Source organism: Hypoxylon trugodes (assembly GCF_022578975.1).
Source record: "Hypoxylon trugodes strain CBS 135444 unplaced genomic scaffold F4822scaffold_3, whole genome shotgun sequence".
Lineage (NCBI taxonomy): Eukaryota > Fungi > Ascomycota > Sordariomycetes > Xylariales > Hypoxylaceae > Hypoxylon > Hypoxylon trugodes.
The window spans coordinates 1546188-1563943 of NW_026250018.1; the positions used below are offsets into that span (position 1 = coordinate 1546188).

Below are 17756 nucleotides of genomic sequence, written 5' to 3' on the forward strand. Positions count from 1 at the left end.
GGCTAGTCAAGCTAACACCGACACTCAGTCCATTCGCGACGGTCAGAACACCCAGGAGCAGAGATCGGAGTCCACGCCTATCACTTCCAGTTCTCACATTTAGACGATCGATTTGTTTCCCCAGAGGTATCATCCAGGATTCACAAGGCGTTAATAGGAAAATGGTATACCCAAAAGATCGAGGCAGGAGTTCTTGTTATTTGCTTGATTTGCCGCTGATGCAATTTGCACGGCTGGTAGTTGCATTCGCATAGGACATGCGAGAAATCTAGAGGATCATGGATCGGTGCTGTCCCCATATGGTGGGCAGGCAAAAAAGTTACTTTCATGTACATCGCATCATATTGCATTTGCTTAGGCATCTATCCTTTTAGGGTAGTTGATCCTTAATTTGCCATGTTGCCATAATGCCATCACCACGTTGTTTTTACTAATTGTCTACCTGATTTCTTCTAATATCGTTTGCGATTTTCTCACTGTCTCTATTAAGACATTCTAGCTCTAGATAAATCCCCGTCGCTTCATCTCGATTTCCTCCGGTTCCCGCTCGAAAAACGACGACACGGTATCTGCCCTCTTCTGTTGACGTTCCGTTATCTTCATGCCGCCCTCAATCGTCGTGTAGCAATCAATAATATCATCGATTTCTTGGTATAACACAGTTTGTCGACCAGGTAGTGGTGCGGCCTTGTGTTTATTGTCCTCGAGGTGCCTTTCTTTATCCTCGAGGTGCCATTTAGGCGGGGAAACAATATCAAATTTGGGAAGATTCGAGAGCGCATCCTCGGAACTGTCATCGCTGTCGTTATCGCTGCATCGCAAATCGGTTGTCCATGAATCATCACTGCTTTTGCGGGATTCAGGACGTAGCAAGCCAGCGCCTATCCTACTATCATTGTTTTCTGCGCGAGGTTGCGGCTTGGGCTTTGGAGGTGGCGAGTACTTAACGGACGGCTCTTTTGGCGAAAGCGGAAACCATCGTACATCCTGAAATCCAATGTGCTTGTTGCGGCTTGAGGGAGGCGGTGATCTTACTACATCACGCCTGTTTTCGCTTTCATCGGAAGATCCTGGGGATCGTTGGCGTTTCCCTCTAGGCGCGGGCTGGAGTTTGAAGCTTGACGTGCTGAACTTGCTGTCGACGCGCGGGATCACCGTTCTCTTGCGGGTGGTGTGTTCTTGTGTACTTTTCTCTGCGGTCTCGGTGTTGGCTTTGGCGCGGGCACCGACGAGAGCCTGGAGGGATGCTAGCTCGGCGTCGCCTGCGGCGGGTGGTGCTTGTTCCTCGTTGGACCCGAAGAAGGCGCTTTCCCGGGGATACAATGTCTCGTGGCAGTCTGTGCAGAGGTTATCCTTCTTCTCTTCTTCTGTCCTTAGGATCGAATTGCATCCTGGCCACGGGCACCGCTGGGCCGGCTCCAGGGGCGGTGTAGGGAGACCTTTGTGGTTATTGTCCTTCGGTTTCGGCGAGCTGTAGATGTCTTTAGGGTAGGGGGATGTGGTAGAAGAGTTAAGAATGAGGCTAGGCGTTGTTGAATTTGGATCGTCACGAGTCGGCGTCTTTATGTCAACAAACCTAATAGACGTTCCCGTACTTCCTTGTCTCGACCCCTCTTGCGAGCTATGCCCCTTTTGAGAAGACTCGCTTGGGGCATACAGTTTATTCGATAGCAACTGAGCCCTCTGCTCGGACTCCTTCCTATACCGAATAATAGGTCCTCGATCTATACCACCAATGTCGCGATATACCTGTATCGTCACAGCCCCAGGAGATATAGGAGAACTCGGTGCCCGTCCTCTAGTACTGCCTTCTTTTGCGATTGGCCATTCCGTCCTGGAAAACTGCAATGACGGTCGTTCTTCGCTAGTGCTCCCCGAGGCCACAGACGAACGACCTTCGCTAAGCGTAGTACTCATTTCAAATGCCGTCCTACTTCTACCAATACCCCTGCCCCTGCTTTGACTCCGGTCGGCCGATGCATAAATCCTCTCATTCCGTTCCTGCATCCTCTGAAGCTTGCGGGCATACTCGTTATCAGACAGTTTTTCTCCCATCCGTCGATCGACCTGGGGCCGGTCCGGTGAATGTGAGCCCTGATAGTTAGCAATCCACAATCTTCGCTGCTGCAACTGTATCTCCGCTGGTGTCAACGGTTTCGGTTTATCTCGACGCCTGCGTCGAATACTCCCCAAAACCCTGGAGACGACTCCTCCATCACTATTACTAACACTGCTCCCGTCGCTGAGCCTCGGTTTGACGCTGGAGTCGTTCCGGCGGAGCGAGCCCGCCTCTCTTCGGTGATGATTTTCGTCTACCATCTGCTGTCTATTCTTGTCTATTATTTTCTCTTTTTTGGTCTAGTCTATCGTGCTGTTGAGCTTGTGTAACTTGAAATTAAGGATTTAAAATTAATGTAAAATAAAATCGCTATGCTTTAGAAATAAATATGCTATGTGTTCATGGATATCAAACCCTGTAGTCAGAAACGAATGTCATGAGTAGTGAAAAAAAGTCAAAAAAAGTAATTCTGGAACCAAACTCCTATGCATCGCGGATACAGGCAGCAAGTCATTGAAAAGTAGTGTGCTTTTTGTCAGTTATGTAAACTTCAGTGAATCAATCTTCCTTTGACCTGAGTCGGGCGTATGACGCTTTTCCTTCGTCACAAGCCAAACATTCTACCGCCATGTTATTGTGAGCCATGCGGGAGTCACAAGGGATTCTTTGTGCTTTGTTTCTCGGACGTGTCAATTAATGCATTGTGATTCTTAAAGAGTCAGGAACCGTTAAAGCCTCTCTTTAGACGTTGAATGGCTAGTTTGGAATTGATGTCATTGAGAAACAAGGATGTCAGTATCAATCCAGGGTCGTAACAACGCCGCCCTAGACGTATGCTTGACATATGTTATCTTCGTCCAATAGGCGGTAGCCGTCAGGCGTCGGTGTAAAGATCCAAAATGCTGTTTTCTGCCCTATTCATGTGTTAGTAAGGGGAACACCAAAATTTTCCATGCCTGGAACTTGGTGTCAAAAATCTATGTGTAAATCGTAGGTAGATATACTATTGCGTCTTGTAATCAAAGTGGTATCTTAGTGCGTGTATCCAAAAATATCAATGCCTATACAATCTTGACCCATATAATAATCCTTCTCTAACATTAGTCGGGCATGTGTTACAAGCTGACTGTCACAGTCATGTTATTACTTAAAACCAAAAGAACGGGCGGGAGTTCATGACAAAGCACTTCGATATCGGAGAGATATCTCACACTAGCCTCCTCACTCTTGCAGGTCCCCTCTTCGGGGATCGGAAGAGTCGTAAGTAGCACAGCCGTTTCGCTGCTGTGTTGACGCATGAGTTCATTAAGAATTAAATGTTGCGCCCGGCTAGGCAAATCATTAAACGATAGAGGTAGACTCTGTGTTGTGTATGTTGAGTGAGCATCATCGTCTAGTTGTTCGCCAGGATGATAAGATGCTAATAGCTCTGGTATATTGAGTTGTACTTCCGACGGTTTCTCCTTCCGGGATAATGAGCTCCTGCGTGATTTTGAGCTCCTTCGCGATTTCAATAGGGGCTCGGAGGTACTAGCTTCGGGCTCGGCGAACATAAGGCGCGGCCCAAAACCATCTTCGTGTTCGACTTTGGTCTCTGGAACGGGCCGGCTCGAATACGGACCAGCAGATGCATTTCGTGACAATGCTGGGCGCCTTGGCCGAGATGTCAATTCTTCCTCCTTAGAAAACATAATCCTTGGTCCCGTATCACCTTCGGCAAGGATTGTAGTTTCCGGTGTTGGTTTGCTAGTAAATCGGCTTGCCGATGAATTACGCGAAAGTGTCGGTCTCGAGGGGGCTTTTGCAGGCGCTGGGTCGCTTAGTTCTGATGTAGCGCTAAGGAGGCCAGTTGAGCTCTGCGTCCGTTTGACTGGAGAAATCGGTCTTATTGTCGGCGCTGTCGACGGTGTTATTGTGCCATAACCCGAAGAACTAGTTGTAGTCGAACGTCCTGATCGTTCTGTACGTAATTGTCCTATATTATCCAATCGTCCCACTCCGCGAGAGTCGTCTCCGTGACTTCTTCTTCGACCTGCGAAGGTTAATAGGTTAGGCCTTCGTAATGAAGTTGACTCTTGGACATCATCACTCGCTACACTAGCACCATCGTTAAAGTCAACGTCTGAAGATGCGATAGATTCAATGTCGTCATCGCTGTAGTCAGGCGTAGTACTGTTTGTTCGATGGCCTAGCGCTGAAGAGCTTAACTGTTGAGTGTGAATACCAAAGTTGACGCCGAATTTCGCCATGGTAGATACTGTCGGTTTCTTATATTTATCGAGCAACTCGCCGACATCCAGCCCCTTAGGCAAGCTATTATGGGCGTCGGATTTCGATACGGAACTGCCTCTGCGTCTTGTGACGCTTAGCATTTCTTCTATCGAAAGAAGCTCCTGCGATCGAGACAAGTTGTGAGCGTCGGTCCTTAGCTTCTGAAGCTCTTGCCACCATTCATCATCTTTTAGTAATTCGTTAACGACAAATCCGATTTCAGAGTCGTGGCCACGGCCGTTAACAATGGTCTCATAGCTTTGTAGATGCCCCGAAGCAAGCCAGAATACTCGGACTCTAGCGTCAATCCGTAGTTTTTCTAACAAAGCTTTTAGTCTCGCTTGTTCATCTTTAACTTCGCTCTCGTACTCGACGAATACTGAGACACGGAGTTTGAACGCCCTTTTCCATGCTGGGACACTTTGCAAGATATATCCAAGCTGTAAAATCAATGTGTCTTCATATTTATGTTAGCGATGCATTTCAGGTAATCTCATACCTACAGGGGACTTACAAGTGTCAAAATTAGTCGTCCACACGCTTGTATCACCATCAGTAATCTCAGCCGACATTTGAATAGGCCAAAGATCAATGTATTTTTTGATGTTGCCCCCACCGCGGCGCGGGGTTTCCAGTGCTTGGAATCCTTTGCCAATGGCAACATTGAGGCGATGACGGAGTGCGAGATCTTCTAGTATTGTTAGATAGTCTGTAACGGACATCATGCCCTCCGTTCGGATAGTGTCGGTTGGGAGGAAACCTTCGAGAAGACGAGCAGATGTGTCTCCACGCCGCCGCCTTGGCGCCTTCCCTTCGATCTTGGTTTCAATCCTTGCTTTAGTAGGCGTGTTGGGTACTTCAGGTATTCCAGATAGAGGCCGAGACTTCCGTAAATCATCCATGTTGTAAAAACCCAAGATAGCTATATTAGGTCGCATACCCCCTAGACCAGCAGAGAGGATTAGATTTCGCACGCCCCATACGATCGTCGGCGACATTGTTAACTGGACAAAAGCTTTAATTCGTGAGAATTCCGAGATATATCGAGTCCAAGCTGACTGCTGCAACTTTGCCTCTTGTATGCCCGAAGTAAAGTCATCGGTCACAATCACATGCCCTAAAATATATAAGGATCCCTTCTTCAAAGAGTTACAAAACTGTATAAGTCGCGTATGATGCCGAGGGTCATTAATCAGCAGTATTATCTGGGGTCTCCAGAATTTGATGTGTTCGGGCTTGAGCCGTAATAGGTACTTTCGAACTTGGTGGTAAATCAAATTTTGAGAGACGTCGCCCCAATGTTTCGGCGGAGTAGTATAGTGGATAATTAAAAAGAGAAATATGAGAACGCAAATAGCGCAAGCAGCATATGTCTCGTCTATGAAGAACATCGCGGCAGCAGAAAGAACGCTTCCCACGAAGGCTGTGTGCCAACCGAAGAATTTGAAAGCAGGGCGGAAATTAGGAGCTGATCCTATCTTCAGTAAGAAACAAGCTAGGTTCATAACAAAAAATGTCATCTACACTAGATGTTAGATATATGTAAAATGATGAATGGCGTGTTTTCTCACCTGATAGCCCATAGATATGAAAGTCGCGATTTGATTTAAGTCTGCGAATAGGGCGACCTGTGCGATGATATACGTAATGAGCACCGCAAGTATAGGATCATCACGTTTGTTGCCTTTACCAAATATAGATAGCCCCGGGAGGAGTTTATCGCGACCAAGAGCTTGAAGGAGTTTAGCACCACCGATAATTCCCATCAAAGCTGAGAAGAACGTAGTAGCACACTCTCCGGCGAGTACTATTGGGGGCCATAAGTTGGTCGTAGAGATGATATTCGTGTCTTGAAGGAAAGAACGGTGAGTGATGCTAGACGCTATCGACAAGATAACGACTACGTAGAGAACAAAGGTCCCTGCCATAGCCCATAATGTTCCTTTCGGGATTGCTTTACTTGGATTTGCCAAGTCCCCTGACATCGATGCTCCAGCGAAGATACCGGACGTAGCACTGAAGAGAATACCGAACAGCTCCCTAAACGTGTCGACGCCTCGATACGCGGGATTCGCTCTGTGAGGATAAAGATTAGAAATCATCGTATCAAGGCTTACCCCGGTGAATTCAACTCCAAGTATATCATTCTTGAACGGACTTCCTGCGATACTCGAAATAGGAATGCTGATAATCGCAAAAATGAGTACAATGAAGAGGACACCACTGGCTTGAACAAATATGGCACGCCCGGCGAGACTCAAAGCTGTGCAGAACACAAGAGCTACTGTCTGCATAGCATAACTCTCCCAATAGCCGTGAGGTATCGAAGGGCCCAGATTTAGCTTTAGACAGTCTATGAGACCAACGATATTGAGTGATGTGTTTACAACCTGAGCAAGGTAAAACAGAACGCCTATGGAGCCGCCGAACTCAGGGCCGAGTGATCTTGAAATCAGGTAATAGGCGCCACCTCCTTTAACCTCCCCATTAGAAGCTATGGCGGAGAGAGACAGAGTAGTGATAAAATCGACGATATAGGCAATAACGAGTAGACCTGCGTGGATGCACACATGTAAGGTGCCGAAATATTGTACGATATTAGTGAAACCTACCAAGCATTCCAAGTAGACCAATCCGACCCATGATGGAACCGAATCGGAGGAACATAAGAATACTAATGATGTTGTTCACGACGGGAACGAAGACTCCAGCGATAAGGCCAAGCTTCGCCTTCTTACTCGGCTGAGCCGAGCCGGCGCTCGTTTCATCACCTCGAGATTCTGGAGGCATCGTGTTGGTCTTGGTCGTTTGTTTGACTTCTACCTATCGTTACGCAACGTGGTGACACCAGCTAACGATTCGAATAGCGAGCTATGAAAGGTTGTGCTTCTGCTGCCTTCTGCCTTAAATTTGGGTAGGAAAAGAAGGTTGCACGGCAGGGAACCCCGCGATCATATCATTGAGAATTGAATGCTTTGTCCATTGTGCAGACAATAACCCCGCCTGAGGTCGATCCCATGGGTAAGATGATCCCTCGAACCAGGAAACTGGGGATGCAATACGACGAGCATAGAAGGACCAGCTAGACTTATTGCGGATTAGTTTGGTTCTCTACAAAATTTGTCGCGAATCTTGAGTCGAGATTTATCCAATGACGTCGGGCAGCCGATCCAAAAGGAGACATCCGATTGGGATTTGTTGGTCGGCAGGTCGGTAATAGTAGCTACCATTTTGGTAATATGATAAATTAAAGTCAGGCTCGCACGTTGGATGTAGTCAGAAAGTGAGGTGTAGAAAATGAGTCAATTGACTATGTAGATTGAATTTGTTTAAGATTTGACAAATATTTAGACTTGAATTTCTTCAGAGTGGAATATAGAACGACTTTAAAAAGCAAAATTCGTCAAGTGTTGCCTGAAAATCAAAAGCAAGATGAACCGTATGTATGGAAAAACTGTATACTGTGGATCGGTCATGTATTATGAGCCGAGATAGTACTTGGGTACTTGGGTACAATCAGCACCGGCGATAATCGGAGTATTCCTAATTGGCTGAGAAATCAAGGAGCAAGCTGGACCGTCCCGTGCAAAGGTCTTGGGGGTCCAAAGTGCCCCAAAGTGCCCCAAAATATGATGCAGCTGACCAACTTGGGTTAATTCTTCAGGGTCTGACTGATAACAGTATCACGAGGGTCTTGCCTTACTTCAGACTGCCTACCTGCTGTAATTTACCTATTCATATTCCAGTCAGGTAGGAAGTTGTTTTTAAGAAGGTTCTCTCCTTCATTTAGCCAATTCTTCCCCGGATCCTATTTTCTTCATCTTCTGGTACGTTTAAGACAATTTTTGTTTACGAGTAAAGCTTTCATCGTGTTTTGCTTCGTCTTATTAATTCCGATATCCTGTATTATTAGCCTTGCAATTGACTTTATCCTCTTTGCACTAGTTTCAAATAACTTCGAAACGTCTTACTCCAAGTTCCCTCGAACCTCGATGATTCCCTCGTAACACGCGTAGTTACCTACCTACCTCGGACAGCACGATGACGAACCCGGATCAAGAAAGAAGCACAACACCGCAGCCTGGAAACCCTTTCGAAGTACCGATATCTTCCTCTCCAGGCTCGTTGCGAGGCCGCACATTCTCGACTTCATTGCCTCGCGCCGATGTCACTGCTCGCCTAGCTTCCCCCGTGCCATCCCATGCATTTGGCACTTCGCCGACACTGAGAGCCTCGGTACCGAACCGAGATAGCGATGAGAACATTGATAATTCGGGACCTCTTGCTGGTGCCGGCCAGAGTACAGCGGGCCCCGGAGTATCTGCTCTTGCTGCCGCTCTTTCTAACTCAATAGGGACGTCACCGCCAAGGTTCGGCACTCCGCCAATAAGGTCTTCATCGCCAGCAGGTACAGCTTCGGGACTACAGCCATCCATAACACCGACAAATTACGGCTCATTTGAAGCCAGGTCGAGACATTTGCAGGCTGGCGGCTCTGGGGCATACGAAGACCCCGAAATTGTTAAACGGCATTTGGTCCAGCCTACAGATGCTGGAGAGACTGGGTCTAACAATGGAGACCATTCGAAGGGTAAACAGGTCGGCGAATCTGTAGACCCAGGGCAAGATGGCGATGAATTCTCTAGTCTTAAGTTGCAAGGAGGTGATATAACACGTCAGATCTACAGGTGGACTGAAGATGCTGAAGGCCGCAGTCGTCATCAGCGCAGCAAGAGTTTCAGCCACGCTAGGGATGATCCGGAGAGCGATGTTCTCGACATAAACACTATTAAGATTCCCGGTGGGTTTAGACGAAACTACATTCGAAGAGCCGCGCGAAGCCCGCCGTTGGATCCCCAGGAACTAGAAGCGGGCGAAGGCACCTCAAGAGGCAGACGAGATCCTCAGCTGTTCACCAACAGCTTCCTGGAGTTTCTATCTATTTATGGCCACTTCGCAGGCGAGGAACTTGAAGAGGATGATGAAGTCTTGGGCCCTGGCGAATACTTCTCTTCTGGCGAAAGCGATGATTTCTACGACAGTGAAGAGGAGAGGGAACCAATGGAAGATAGCACTCTGCTAACGCCGTCAAAACGTAAGAGGAGACGTAAGGTCCGAGGTGGCAGCGGAAACAACAGCCCCTTTAACGCAGCTTTGCTTCTCTTGAAATCATTCGTGGGCACAGGTGTCTTGTTCCTCCCCCGTGCCTACTTCAATGGCGGTATGCTTTTTAGCAACTTGGTTCTTCTTTTCGTGGCGGCACTCAGCTACTACTGCTTCGTACTATTAGTCACCACACGACTAAAAGTTGATGGATCATTCGGCGATATTGGTGGAATCCTGTATGGCGACTGGATGAGAACCTTGATCCTATTCTCAATCGTCATCAGTCAGATCGGATTCGTCGCAGCGTATATCGTATTCACCGCGGAAAACCTGCAAGCTTTTATTCTTGCCGTTTCCAACTGCAACGCACACATTCAGATCACCTGGTTGATCGTGATGCAGATGATCATATTCTTACCATTTTCTCTATTCCGAGATATCGGCAAGCTCGGGTTTACGGCTTTGATTGCTGATGCTTTCATCGTTATTGGGCTTGCGTACCTTTTCTACTACGATATCCTCACCCTTAACACCAACGGTCTCGCAGATATCATTCAGTTTAACCAAAAGGATTGGACGCTCTTCATTGGCACAGCTATCTTCACCTTTGAGGGTATTGGCCTTATCATCCCTATCCAAGAATCGATGAAGTCGCCATCCAAGTTCCCTAAGGTCATGTTCTATGTCATGATTATTATTTCGGTTCTCTTCATCACTATGGGCGCAGTATCTTATGCGGCGTATGGATCGAAGACCGAGACTGTTGTCCTTCTCAACCTACCTCAAGACAATAAACTCGTCAACGGTGTACAATTTCTCTACTCGCTGGCCATTCTACTTTCGACACCTTTGCAGATTTTCCCTGCAATTCGTATCACAGAAAATGCTCTATTCACGAGAAGCGGCAAGTATAATCCCTACATCAAGTGGCAGAAGAACTTGTTCCGTTTCCTCATCGTCTTCCTATGTGCTCTCATCGCCTGGGGAGGTGCAGATGACTTGGACAAGTTTGTTGCTCTTGTTGGTAACTTTGCCTGCATTCCTCTCGTGTACATCTACCCGGTAAGTCCTTTCATCAACTTGTGGCACATATCAATAAATCATGCTAATCTTTTTATAGCCCCTACTTCACTACAAGGGCGTAGCGAGATCCAGAGTTCGAAAAGTCACAGACATTCTTCTGTGCATCTTTGGATTTGTGGCTATGGCGTATACCACGAGTTTGACAGTGATCAGCTGGGCCAGCGGCCCCTCTGGTCCGAGCTTACCGAAACATTGTGATCCCAACAAGTTTTGAAGTCACAAGATAACATCAACAGAGTTGGTTGTTACAATTGTATAATATTTTTATCAGTAGCATCGGCATCAAGATCAAAAGATGCGAGACAGAATTTAGAACATTTCTTGTCAGAGGGGAATGGAACGAAGCCCACGAAGAGATAGAATTTGCAGAGGAAATATTGTGGCTTTTCAACATTGGGGCGGACTGTGTTTTGAGAGTAGGTACATGAGTAGATGCCTATAGGTTGTCAAACTGATGTAGGATAGCGTATATAAGGTACATGTAGCTATGGCGAACTTTTAATGATAGGGACCTAGTATTCCCAAGACATGCTGTATTTTCTGTTTCTAAGCTGTTCTTGGCTGCACGGGTCCACTGTACAATACGGGTAGGTACATACTCTAGTTCTGCATGGCGCTAACCCCTGTTCGGGTTACAATGTATGGACGGACCACCTAATGACAGTGAATTTTCTATGTGTTATGTAAGTCACTGCACTGTCCCAGTGTTTCGCCGATTGGCTAGATAAACTCCTTTCATTGAAGTTAGTATTTGGGCGGCGGCACTGTGCTCATTCATTTATATCTTTTGCCTTTTGCAAACATCAGTTCAAAATAAACCAACCTTTTCGCATTACATATTTTCGCATTGGAATATTTCGCCGCCGGCTTCAGTTCTCTAGCTTCTGTTTTGCCAAAAATTGGAAGCATTTCTAATCGCCGTCGTTTTTGAATCTCACGCGTCGCCATTTCCCTTATTGAATCAGAATAAGCAATCTGGTGATCAATTAACATGAACGCTCCAGATAGGTAAGTGTCGTTAATTTTCCGCATTTCTCTCTACGCTCTTCCCTATTTTGCACCTGGATGCCCCGGGACGCCGAGGGGTATTGGAACAATCAACAACGTGATGGGAAGGAGCAGGCCAGTTTTAAGGTTACGGGGGTTGTTGCCGGCGATAGCTGTCTCGCGCCTGCACATCACGACGATGGATTATTTCTAGGGATTTCACTTTACCTATGTCCGCGGCGTCTTGCACTTCCAATTTTTCTCATTTTCTTCATTATCACCGTCGTCGTCTTGGGCTTTCACATTTGTCTTTTACTTCAATCTCTCCTATCATCATTCAAGATGAGTTGCCACACAGAGTGCAACTCCATCGGAGCGTCAGATTTATTTGTTTACCTCCATTGTGTGGATATATGCTAATTATTTTCTAGATTCGATCTCTTCCTTCTCAATGATGGCGAGAAGAAGATCACCGAGAAGCCCTTCGCTGGTGAGCATAAGTCAATAAAAATTCAATGGTACTAGCATTCTAACGAACTTCAAGGCATGTCGAACACCTCGGACTTCATCATCATGAAGGAAGACCACACCGTCGGCAATCTTCTTGCTGAGCACTTCAAGCAGCACCCCCACGTCATGATGGCTGGATACAAAGGTAAATTCAATATTCTGTATCGCCTTGGAGCCAAATATTCTAATCATTACCTAGTTGCTCATCCTAACGTGCCCGAGCTGCTCATCCGCCTCCAAACAGACGGCACCGCCACCCCTCGTGAAATTTTCGTCGAGGTCTGCAAGCAACTTGTTGCGTCCCTCGGACAGCTCGCACAGAACTTCACCCGAGAGTACGAGCTACGTCGCATGGCTACTGCGGGAGAGCAAGACAGTAACGGCCCTAACGGCAGACCGTAAAAGTTCTTTGTTACGATGGCATGGCGCGGCATTTCACGATCAATTAAGGGAAGAGGGTTCGGACATCTGAGATACCTGGCGTTACGGCATCGCTTTGCATTGATTTCTGTGAACTTAAGGCATAAAATTCGGTAGTTTAGTGGCGGAATTCGTCTAGATTAACAAATGACCCCAAAATAGCCGTCACTTCTGTGACTCGGTGGTCATCATAATTCACGGGATACTCGCTCCCTAATTCCGAGCCTAATATCCTCTTATTCTGCTTAGCTATGATACCCTAGTGATTGTGAAACCTCTTCTCATCTCATATCTATCGTAATCATGTGGCTACAGGGCCTTCACCTCCCGGTATTAACTAGCAAAAAATAAGCATGTAATTCTATATATGGTAAGTCAATACGTACCATGCAGATATTGTTGCCGTTCAGTAGGATCTTGGAGAGTTTTGTGTGGTTTCCGGAGTAGTCGCTATGCATCGTTAGAAACCGCTCAAACATCATATCGTGAATGTGCATACAATTCAGTCACATCTTCTAGAACCATGTCTGTAAATGTGATTAGCTTCTAATGTAAAATCCAGAGTTAATGTGCATATACTTACTGACGTAGTCGTCAAAACCTAAGAGTGTTCCGCTGAATTCTAGTGGTGTAACCATCATCAGTCATCCATCGCCTTAGTCCTTCAAATTTTGGGAATGCGCATACCCTTGTCACCCTTCATGATGACCCATATTCTCGAGCCGACACACTTGTCGATGAGTTCTATAATTTGTCAGTGTGACTGTTCTTATTCGTACCGTATCCTTCAGATTATACATACCTAGAGGAAGGAGTTGAGACGCCATCTTAGTGGGTTGGCTTGCCTTCGTAGATGATTGTCGCAAGTCGTCGAAGAAAGTACAAAGTCTTTTGGGGATCGAGAGGTGAATTATGAATTATGTAATCGGGCATTAGTCCCGCCTTACCTAATCATAGCTTTTGATGACTCAGCTAGCCTCCATCAGCATTACCCGCTCATAGTGGACCATTGGACCCTGAACCAATCTTCACTAAACCTTGGCAACTTACAACAATTCCCACATTCACTTTTGTCATAGCGACGCGTCTGCCTAACGAGCACCCGCGATCCGCACTAGCTTCATAGTCATCATGGAGCAGTGCTCTGATTGCATATCTATTCACTACCAATGATGTTCTTTGGGAGCTCGGAGATCGCTGGCAATGTCCTGAGGTCTTCTAAGGCGTTGCGTGCATCACTAGCCTTGCGGTTCGTTTTATCTTGAAGTATCTACTTTTACAAGGTCAATATTTTCGGATATATATTGACATTTGCCAATTGATTTTACAGCCATTGGGTAGTACGAAGCTTTAGGATGACAACTACGCCGACGAAACACCAATTATGGCACCCAAAACGGGGTATATCGTTCTCGCCTGCCACGCGATCTCCGAATTTTCATCCTCAAGATCGCCAGGCTTGGAATGAGAATGCGATTGCGACGAATCAAGCGCGGGGGTTCACGTCTGAATCCGATACACTGGACTCCGCCTCGTTATATCCAAAACTCGAAGAGCTATCGCTATCGACTTCGGAGAACGGCACGCCGAAAACGAATGGAGCTACGTTTGAAGCCGGAGCCGCGGATAAGAGCGCAGCTTCTCCTCCTGCGGAAAAGCAAGATGCGTCCTCAGAGACGAACAACCTTGCCGAACCGCCCGTCTCTGTACTACCATTCAAAATGGTAGACTCCCTATTCTATGCTGCTAAGAAGGCTCCCGTTGGATCTAAAGAGTCGTTTTGGTCTTACAACCAATACCGAGGAACCGTGGAAGATGGCACCGAGCAGAAAGTAAAAGTGCATTACTGTCGAAGCAAGCATACAATGGAACAAGTCTGCCAAAAATACTTCATGAATGAGAAAGTACTGGGCTTCGATCTAGAATGGGTCGAAAATTCGATGAAGCACCACAGTGCAAAGAGGAATGTCTCATTGATTCAATTAGCGAGTCCAAGTCGGATTGGGCTTTTTCACGTCGCCCTTTTCAATGGTACAGGCAGCCTTATCGGTCCTTCATTCAAGGCTATCATGGAAGATTCCAGTATTACCAAAGTTGGCGTTGCTATTAAAGGCGACGCAACTAGGTTGCGGAATTTCTTAGGGGTTGATTCGAAAGGGTTACTGGAGCTCAGCCATCTATACAGGCTGGTTAAATATCTTCCCAGGGGAGAGTACAAAGAGATCAACAGGAAAGTCGTTACCCTCGCAACCCAAGTAGGAGAATTTTTGCATCTACCCCTTTTCAAGGGGTTGGATGTCCGAGCAAGTGATTGGACGAAAGCTCTGAACATGGAGCAAGTTATATGTAAGTCACTTCGTCTTATCAGAACTATTCTCTTAAGCTTACATTGTTGTAGATTCGGCATCGGACGCCTACGCTGGATTACAACTCTATGCAATTCTCGAGTATCATAGAAAACAGCTCGATCCATGTCCGCCCACTCCTTACCACGCGGAACTCAATCGGCCTATCCGTATAGCGGGTGGAGAAGAGCTGGCTACGAGCGATGACCCCACTGTCGATGCGATCGAGGAAACGGAGCTAGAAGCTTCTGCGAATTCTAAGCCGAAAAGCGTCTCACCTAAACGTCCTTCAGGTCCTAAAGATTCCCGGGTCGAAATTGCTGAGGATCGTGTAGCCTGCTATAAACTTGCGCATCCAGACGCACGCGCGAACGTTCCCCAGCTTCGCGCATATTATTTGTGGCATGATCAGGGTCTTGATCCGCAGACTATTGCGCAAGTACTACGAGACCCACCGCTTAAGATGAGCACGGTTACCAGCTACATCCTGGGAGCAGTTCAGCATGAGAAATTGCCAATAGATGTGGAGAGGATGCGTCAAGAGGTCGCGTGTATGGTTGAAAAGGAAAACTTACTTCGCTCGCGGTGGCCTTCCGTAGCTGATGCGATTGCGGTTCAGGATGAGTGATATTTATGAAATTCGTTGATAACATTGCATTTATATACCCCGTTGCGATGTACATGAGGTCGGTATCTATTTATCACGGCGTTTTGGGGAGAAATATCAAGAATCTAGCCTTTAATGCCTTGGTTGAAGGTCGAGACAGACGGACGTCTGACTAATTAATGGTACCATGGATACATTGCGGTCCGTCGAATCTTTAAACCGCTCGTCCACTTACACCTTTTAACGTCGACCGCCTAAGTCTTGGTCTTCCGGAAGGAGCTAGCAGATGTGGAAAGGGGTTTGGACATCGAATTGTTTAACTGGATATCTTGCTGGATGCTAATATCTAGGTGGTATGTGTTGAGCTCATCGTACATAGAATAGAGCCGTCGCTGTATACTACCGCACAACTACTCAGAAAACATATGTAGTGTCCTACATGAGATCATTATCTCCAAGTGAAATATGATTGTATCTGCTTTGAAGAAATTGCAAGCATTGAGAGGTTCCTCAGGAATTAATACTTTCAATATTTGGCTTTCAACATTAATTCAGTATGGTCTATATGTTTAAAAAGTAGGGTCATATATATCACCCAGGCATACATAAAGCAACGCACATAAACATCAGATCCAATAGGGGTATATTCACCATATTTTCTCTATAACCACCACCTCACCTCTATCAACATTCTCTCCCTCTCTACTCTGCAGCGAGCAAATCCCTCCCGCGATTAACCTGTACCATCTTATCCTCACCCGCACTCACGATCCCCCAACTTTTATCCCACGCGACACCAAATACCTTCGCGCCACGTCCAGGTACGTCGCTCTTCGCGCTCTTATTACTCTTCAAGCTCTCCCGCTCAATCACATACACACTCTCACCAACTGCACCTCCACCCTCGGCTTTCGTCCCTGCGCGCGCGCTTCGTAAGTCCCATACTCTTGCTGTACCGTCGTGGGAGCCGGAGACTAGACTGTAATCATCGTGTGGTGAGGCGGCGACACAGGAGACCATATTCCGGTGGCCGCGTAACGTCATTACGGATGTAGTTGCGGCGTTAACACGCGGGTCTGCGAGGGTTACGTGGCGCGCTGATGTACCGGCTGCTAGAAGGGTACCGCTGCTGCGCTTTACAGCGCAGAGCGAGAGGAGGGGGTGTGATGTCGTAATTACACTTTCCACACGCCCAGTTGTTAGGTCGATGGTGCGAATTGTATGGTCTTGCGACGCGGAGTATGCGACTGTGGCATCGGCAGGATCGAAGATTGCGGCGGAGGCGGAGGAGGTATGGGGTTGGAGAAGAGAAAGGGATCCACGTTGAGGTACGGTAGAGGCGATTTTGCGCTTTTTGGAGGCGGATGCGTTGGCACCTGGGAGTAAGCTCGCGGGTGCGGCGGGCGCGGTGGATTTAGAGGTTGTCCATAAGCCGATGCTGCCGTCGGCACCGGCACTCAGGACGCGCCCTGTTGGTCCGTGAACGTCGAGGGATTCGATACCGGCTTTATGGCCGTAAAGCTCGAGGGTTGGTTTTATGGTACCGGAGAGGTGGTCGTCGGATTCGGTGTACTTCCATATCCGGACCGTGCGATCGAGACCGGCGGATGCGATTTGCGATGAGGATAGAAATTTAGCAGATTTAACGCTGGCACTATGGCCGCCTAAACTGCTGGAGGCTGAGGTAGAGATAACGTTGCCTGAGTTGTTCCATATTCTTAAAAGACCATCGTATGATGCAGATAGAATTCTGTCTTGGCCCGTAGCGAACTTGTCGCCGGACCAGAGACCAGCGCGCGAGGCTTCGGATAATACATCGATATCGCTAACCCAATCGTCGTGTTCGAAACTGGCTTGATATACGGGCGGTATCAAACTTCGGACGTATTGTACTGTTATGGTGGTTTCGGCGGAAAGCCCATTGGCTTTAAGATAGTCTTCTAATGAGGTTCGGAGGAAACTTCCATTGATGAGGAAGTCGAAAGGAATGGGAGATGTAGTGTTGAGCATGGACTCGGAGTTAAGAACTCTAGAAAGACCATATCGTTTTATATCTGAAGTACTATTAGCTCAAGTCTTAATAATAATAAGAAAAAACCCATGCTAACCTGCTGGAACGAGTAATTGTGTTCGGCCTTCTGGTAATTGAAGATCTGGAGATGTCGTCGTGAAGTTGACCCGAATCTGTTGAGGTTCGGCCGGGCCCGCCTGGCCCATTGTTACATCCATGTTGCTTATTCAAGAGTAATTATCTTAGAATGAAAGTAAATTCGTTCGTTCCTGGGTATAAATGAGGATTATTACGCTCGTTGCTCAGAATAACTGGCAAGATCAATTTTCGAGATGGAATTTTAGTTGCAAAGTTGAT

At 47.0% G+C, this 17756-nt stretch overlaps 7 protein-coding genes across 7 annotated transcripts; 3 read left to right on the plus strand and 4 right to left on the minus strand.

The window, feature by feature from the left end:
- Positions 1-317: 317 nt before the first annotated feature.
- On the minus strand, positions 318-2747 carry F4822DRAFT_168091 (uncharacterized protein). Its single transcript, XM_051453249.1, has one exon. The coding sequence runs from the start codon at positions 2317-2319 to the stop codon at positions 502-504; it is 1818 nt and encodes a 605-aa protein (XP_051316731.1). The 5' UTR covers positions 2320-2747; the 3' UTR covers positions 318-501.
- F4822DRAFT_168074 (amino acid permease-domain-containing protein) lies at positions 2747-7743 on the minus strand. Its single transcript, XM_051453247.1, has 4 exons — positions 6943-7743; positions 5902-6884; positions 4845-5850; positions 2747-4787 (listed from the first exon to the last, which is right to left on the minus strand). The coding sequence occupies exons 1-4, from the start codon at positions 7118-7120 to the stop codon at positions 3175-3177; spliced, it is 3780 nt and encodes a 1259-aa protein (XP_051316732.1). The 5' UTR covers positions 7121-7743; the 3' UTR covers positions 2747-3174.
- A 233-nt stretch (positions 7744-7976) lies between these two features.
- On the plus strand, positions 7977-11211 carry F4822DRAFT_394990 (transmembrane amino acid transporter protein-domain-containing protein). Its single transcript, XM_051457401.1, has 2 exons — positions 7977-10498; positions 10557-11211. Exons 1-2 carry the CDS (start codon positions 8372-8374, stop codon positions 10731-10733), a joined length of 2304 nt encoding a protein of 767 aa, XP_051316733.1. The 5' UTR covers positions 7977-8371; the 3' UTR covers positions 10734-11211.
- A 637-nt stretch (positions 11212-11848) lies between these two features.
- Positions 11849-12418, plus strand: F4822DRAFT_426813 (DNA-directed RNA polymerase II subunit RPB11; the record flags this gene model as incomplete). Its single annotated transcript, XM_051460630.1, has 4 exons — positions 11849-11883; positions 11938-11996; positions 12051-12161; positions 12216-12418. The coding sequence occupies 4 exons, from the start codon at positions 11849-11851 to the stop codon at positions 12416-12418; spliced, it is 408 nt and encodes a 135-aa protein (XP_051316734.1).
- A 319-nt stretch (positions 12419-12737) lies between these two features.
- On the minus strand, positions 12738-13263 carry F4822DRAFT_426814 (like-Sm domain-containing protein; the record flags this gene model as incomplete). Its single annotated transcript, XM_051460631.1, has 6 exons — positions 12738-12773; positions 12823-12886; positions 12936-12963; positions 13020-13058; positions 13124-13180; positions 13239-13263. 6 exons carry the CDS (start codon positions 13261-13263, stop codon positions 12738-12740), a joined length of 249 nt encoding a protein of 82 aa, XP_051316735.1.
- A 194-nt stretch (positions 13264-13457) lies between these two features.
- F4822DRAFT_394996 (ribonuclease H-like protein) lies at positions 13458-15877 on the plus strand. The gene is made up of 3 exons (XM_051457402.1): positions 13458-13685; positions 13767-14782; positions 14835-15877. The coding sequence occupies exons 1-3, from the start codon at positions 13606-13608 to the stop codon at positions 15407-15409; spliced, it is 1671 nt and encodes a 556-aa protein (XP_051316736.1). The 5' UTR covers positions 13458-13605; the 3' UTR covers positions 15410-15877.
- A 32-nt stretch (positions 15878-15909) lies between these two features.
- F4822DRAFT_394998 (ribosome biogenesis protein YTM1) lies at positions 15910-17756 on the minus strand. The gene is made up of 2 exons (XM_051457403.1): positions 17497-17756; positions 15910-17442 (listed from the first exon to the last, which is right to left on the minus strand). Exons 1-2 carry the CDS (start codon positions 17615-17617, stop codon positions 16091-16093), a joined length of 1473 nt encoding a protein of 490 aa, XP_051316737.1. The 5' UTR covers positions 17618-17756; the 3' UTR covers positions 15910-16090.

Excerpts from the sequence above, each read along its gene's own strand:
- F4822DRAFT_168091 (XM_051453249.1), bottom strand. The coding sequence starts at position 2,319 with ATGGTAGACGAAAATCATCACCGAAGAGAGGCGGGCTCGCTCCGCCGG.
- F4822DRAFT_168074 (XM_051453247.1), bottom strand. The coding sequence starts at position 7,120 with ATGCCTCCAGAATCTCGAGGTGATGAAACGAGCGCCGGCTCGGCTCAG. Across the intron at positions 6,885-6,942 it reads TGGTCTACTTGGAATGCTTG|GTCTACTCGTTATTGCCTAT; the intron begins GTAGGTTTCACT and ends GCATCCACGCAG. Across the intron at positions 4,788-4,844 it reads GACGACTAATTTTGACACTT|ACACATTGATTTTACAGCTT; the intron begins GTAAGTCCCCTG and ends ATAAATATGAAG.
- F4822DRAFT_394990 (XM_051457401.1), top strand. The coding sequence starts at position 8,372 with ATGACGAACCCGGATCAAGAAAGAAGCACAACACCGCAGCCTGGAAAC. Across the intron at positions 10,499-10,556 it reads CTCTCGTGTACATCTACCCG|CCCCTACTTCACTACAAGGG; the intron begins GTAAGTCCTTTC and ends ATCTTTTTATAG.
- F4822DRAFT_394996 (XM_051457402.1), top strand. The coding sequence starts at position 13,606 with ATGATGTTCTTTGGGAGCTCGGAGATCGCTGGCAATGTCCTGAGGTCT. Across the intron at positions 13,686-13,766 it reads CGTGCATCACTAGCCTTGCG|CCATTGGGTAGTACGAAGCT; the intron begins GTTCGTTTTATC and ends TTGATTTTACAG. Across the intron at positions 14,783-14,834 it reads GAACATGGAGCAAGTTATAT|ATTCGGCATCGGACGCCTAC; the intron begins GTAAGTCACTTC and ends ACATTGTTGTAG.
- F4822DRAFT_394998 (XM_051457403.1), bottom strand. The coding sequence starts at position 17,617 with ATGGATGTAACAATGGGCCAGGCGGGCCCGGCCGAACCTCAACAGATT. Across the intron at positions 17,443-17,496 it reads ACAATTACTCGTTCCAGCAG|ATATAAAACGATATGGTCTT; the intron begins GTTAGCATGGGT and ends ATAGTACTTCAG.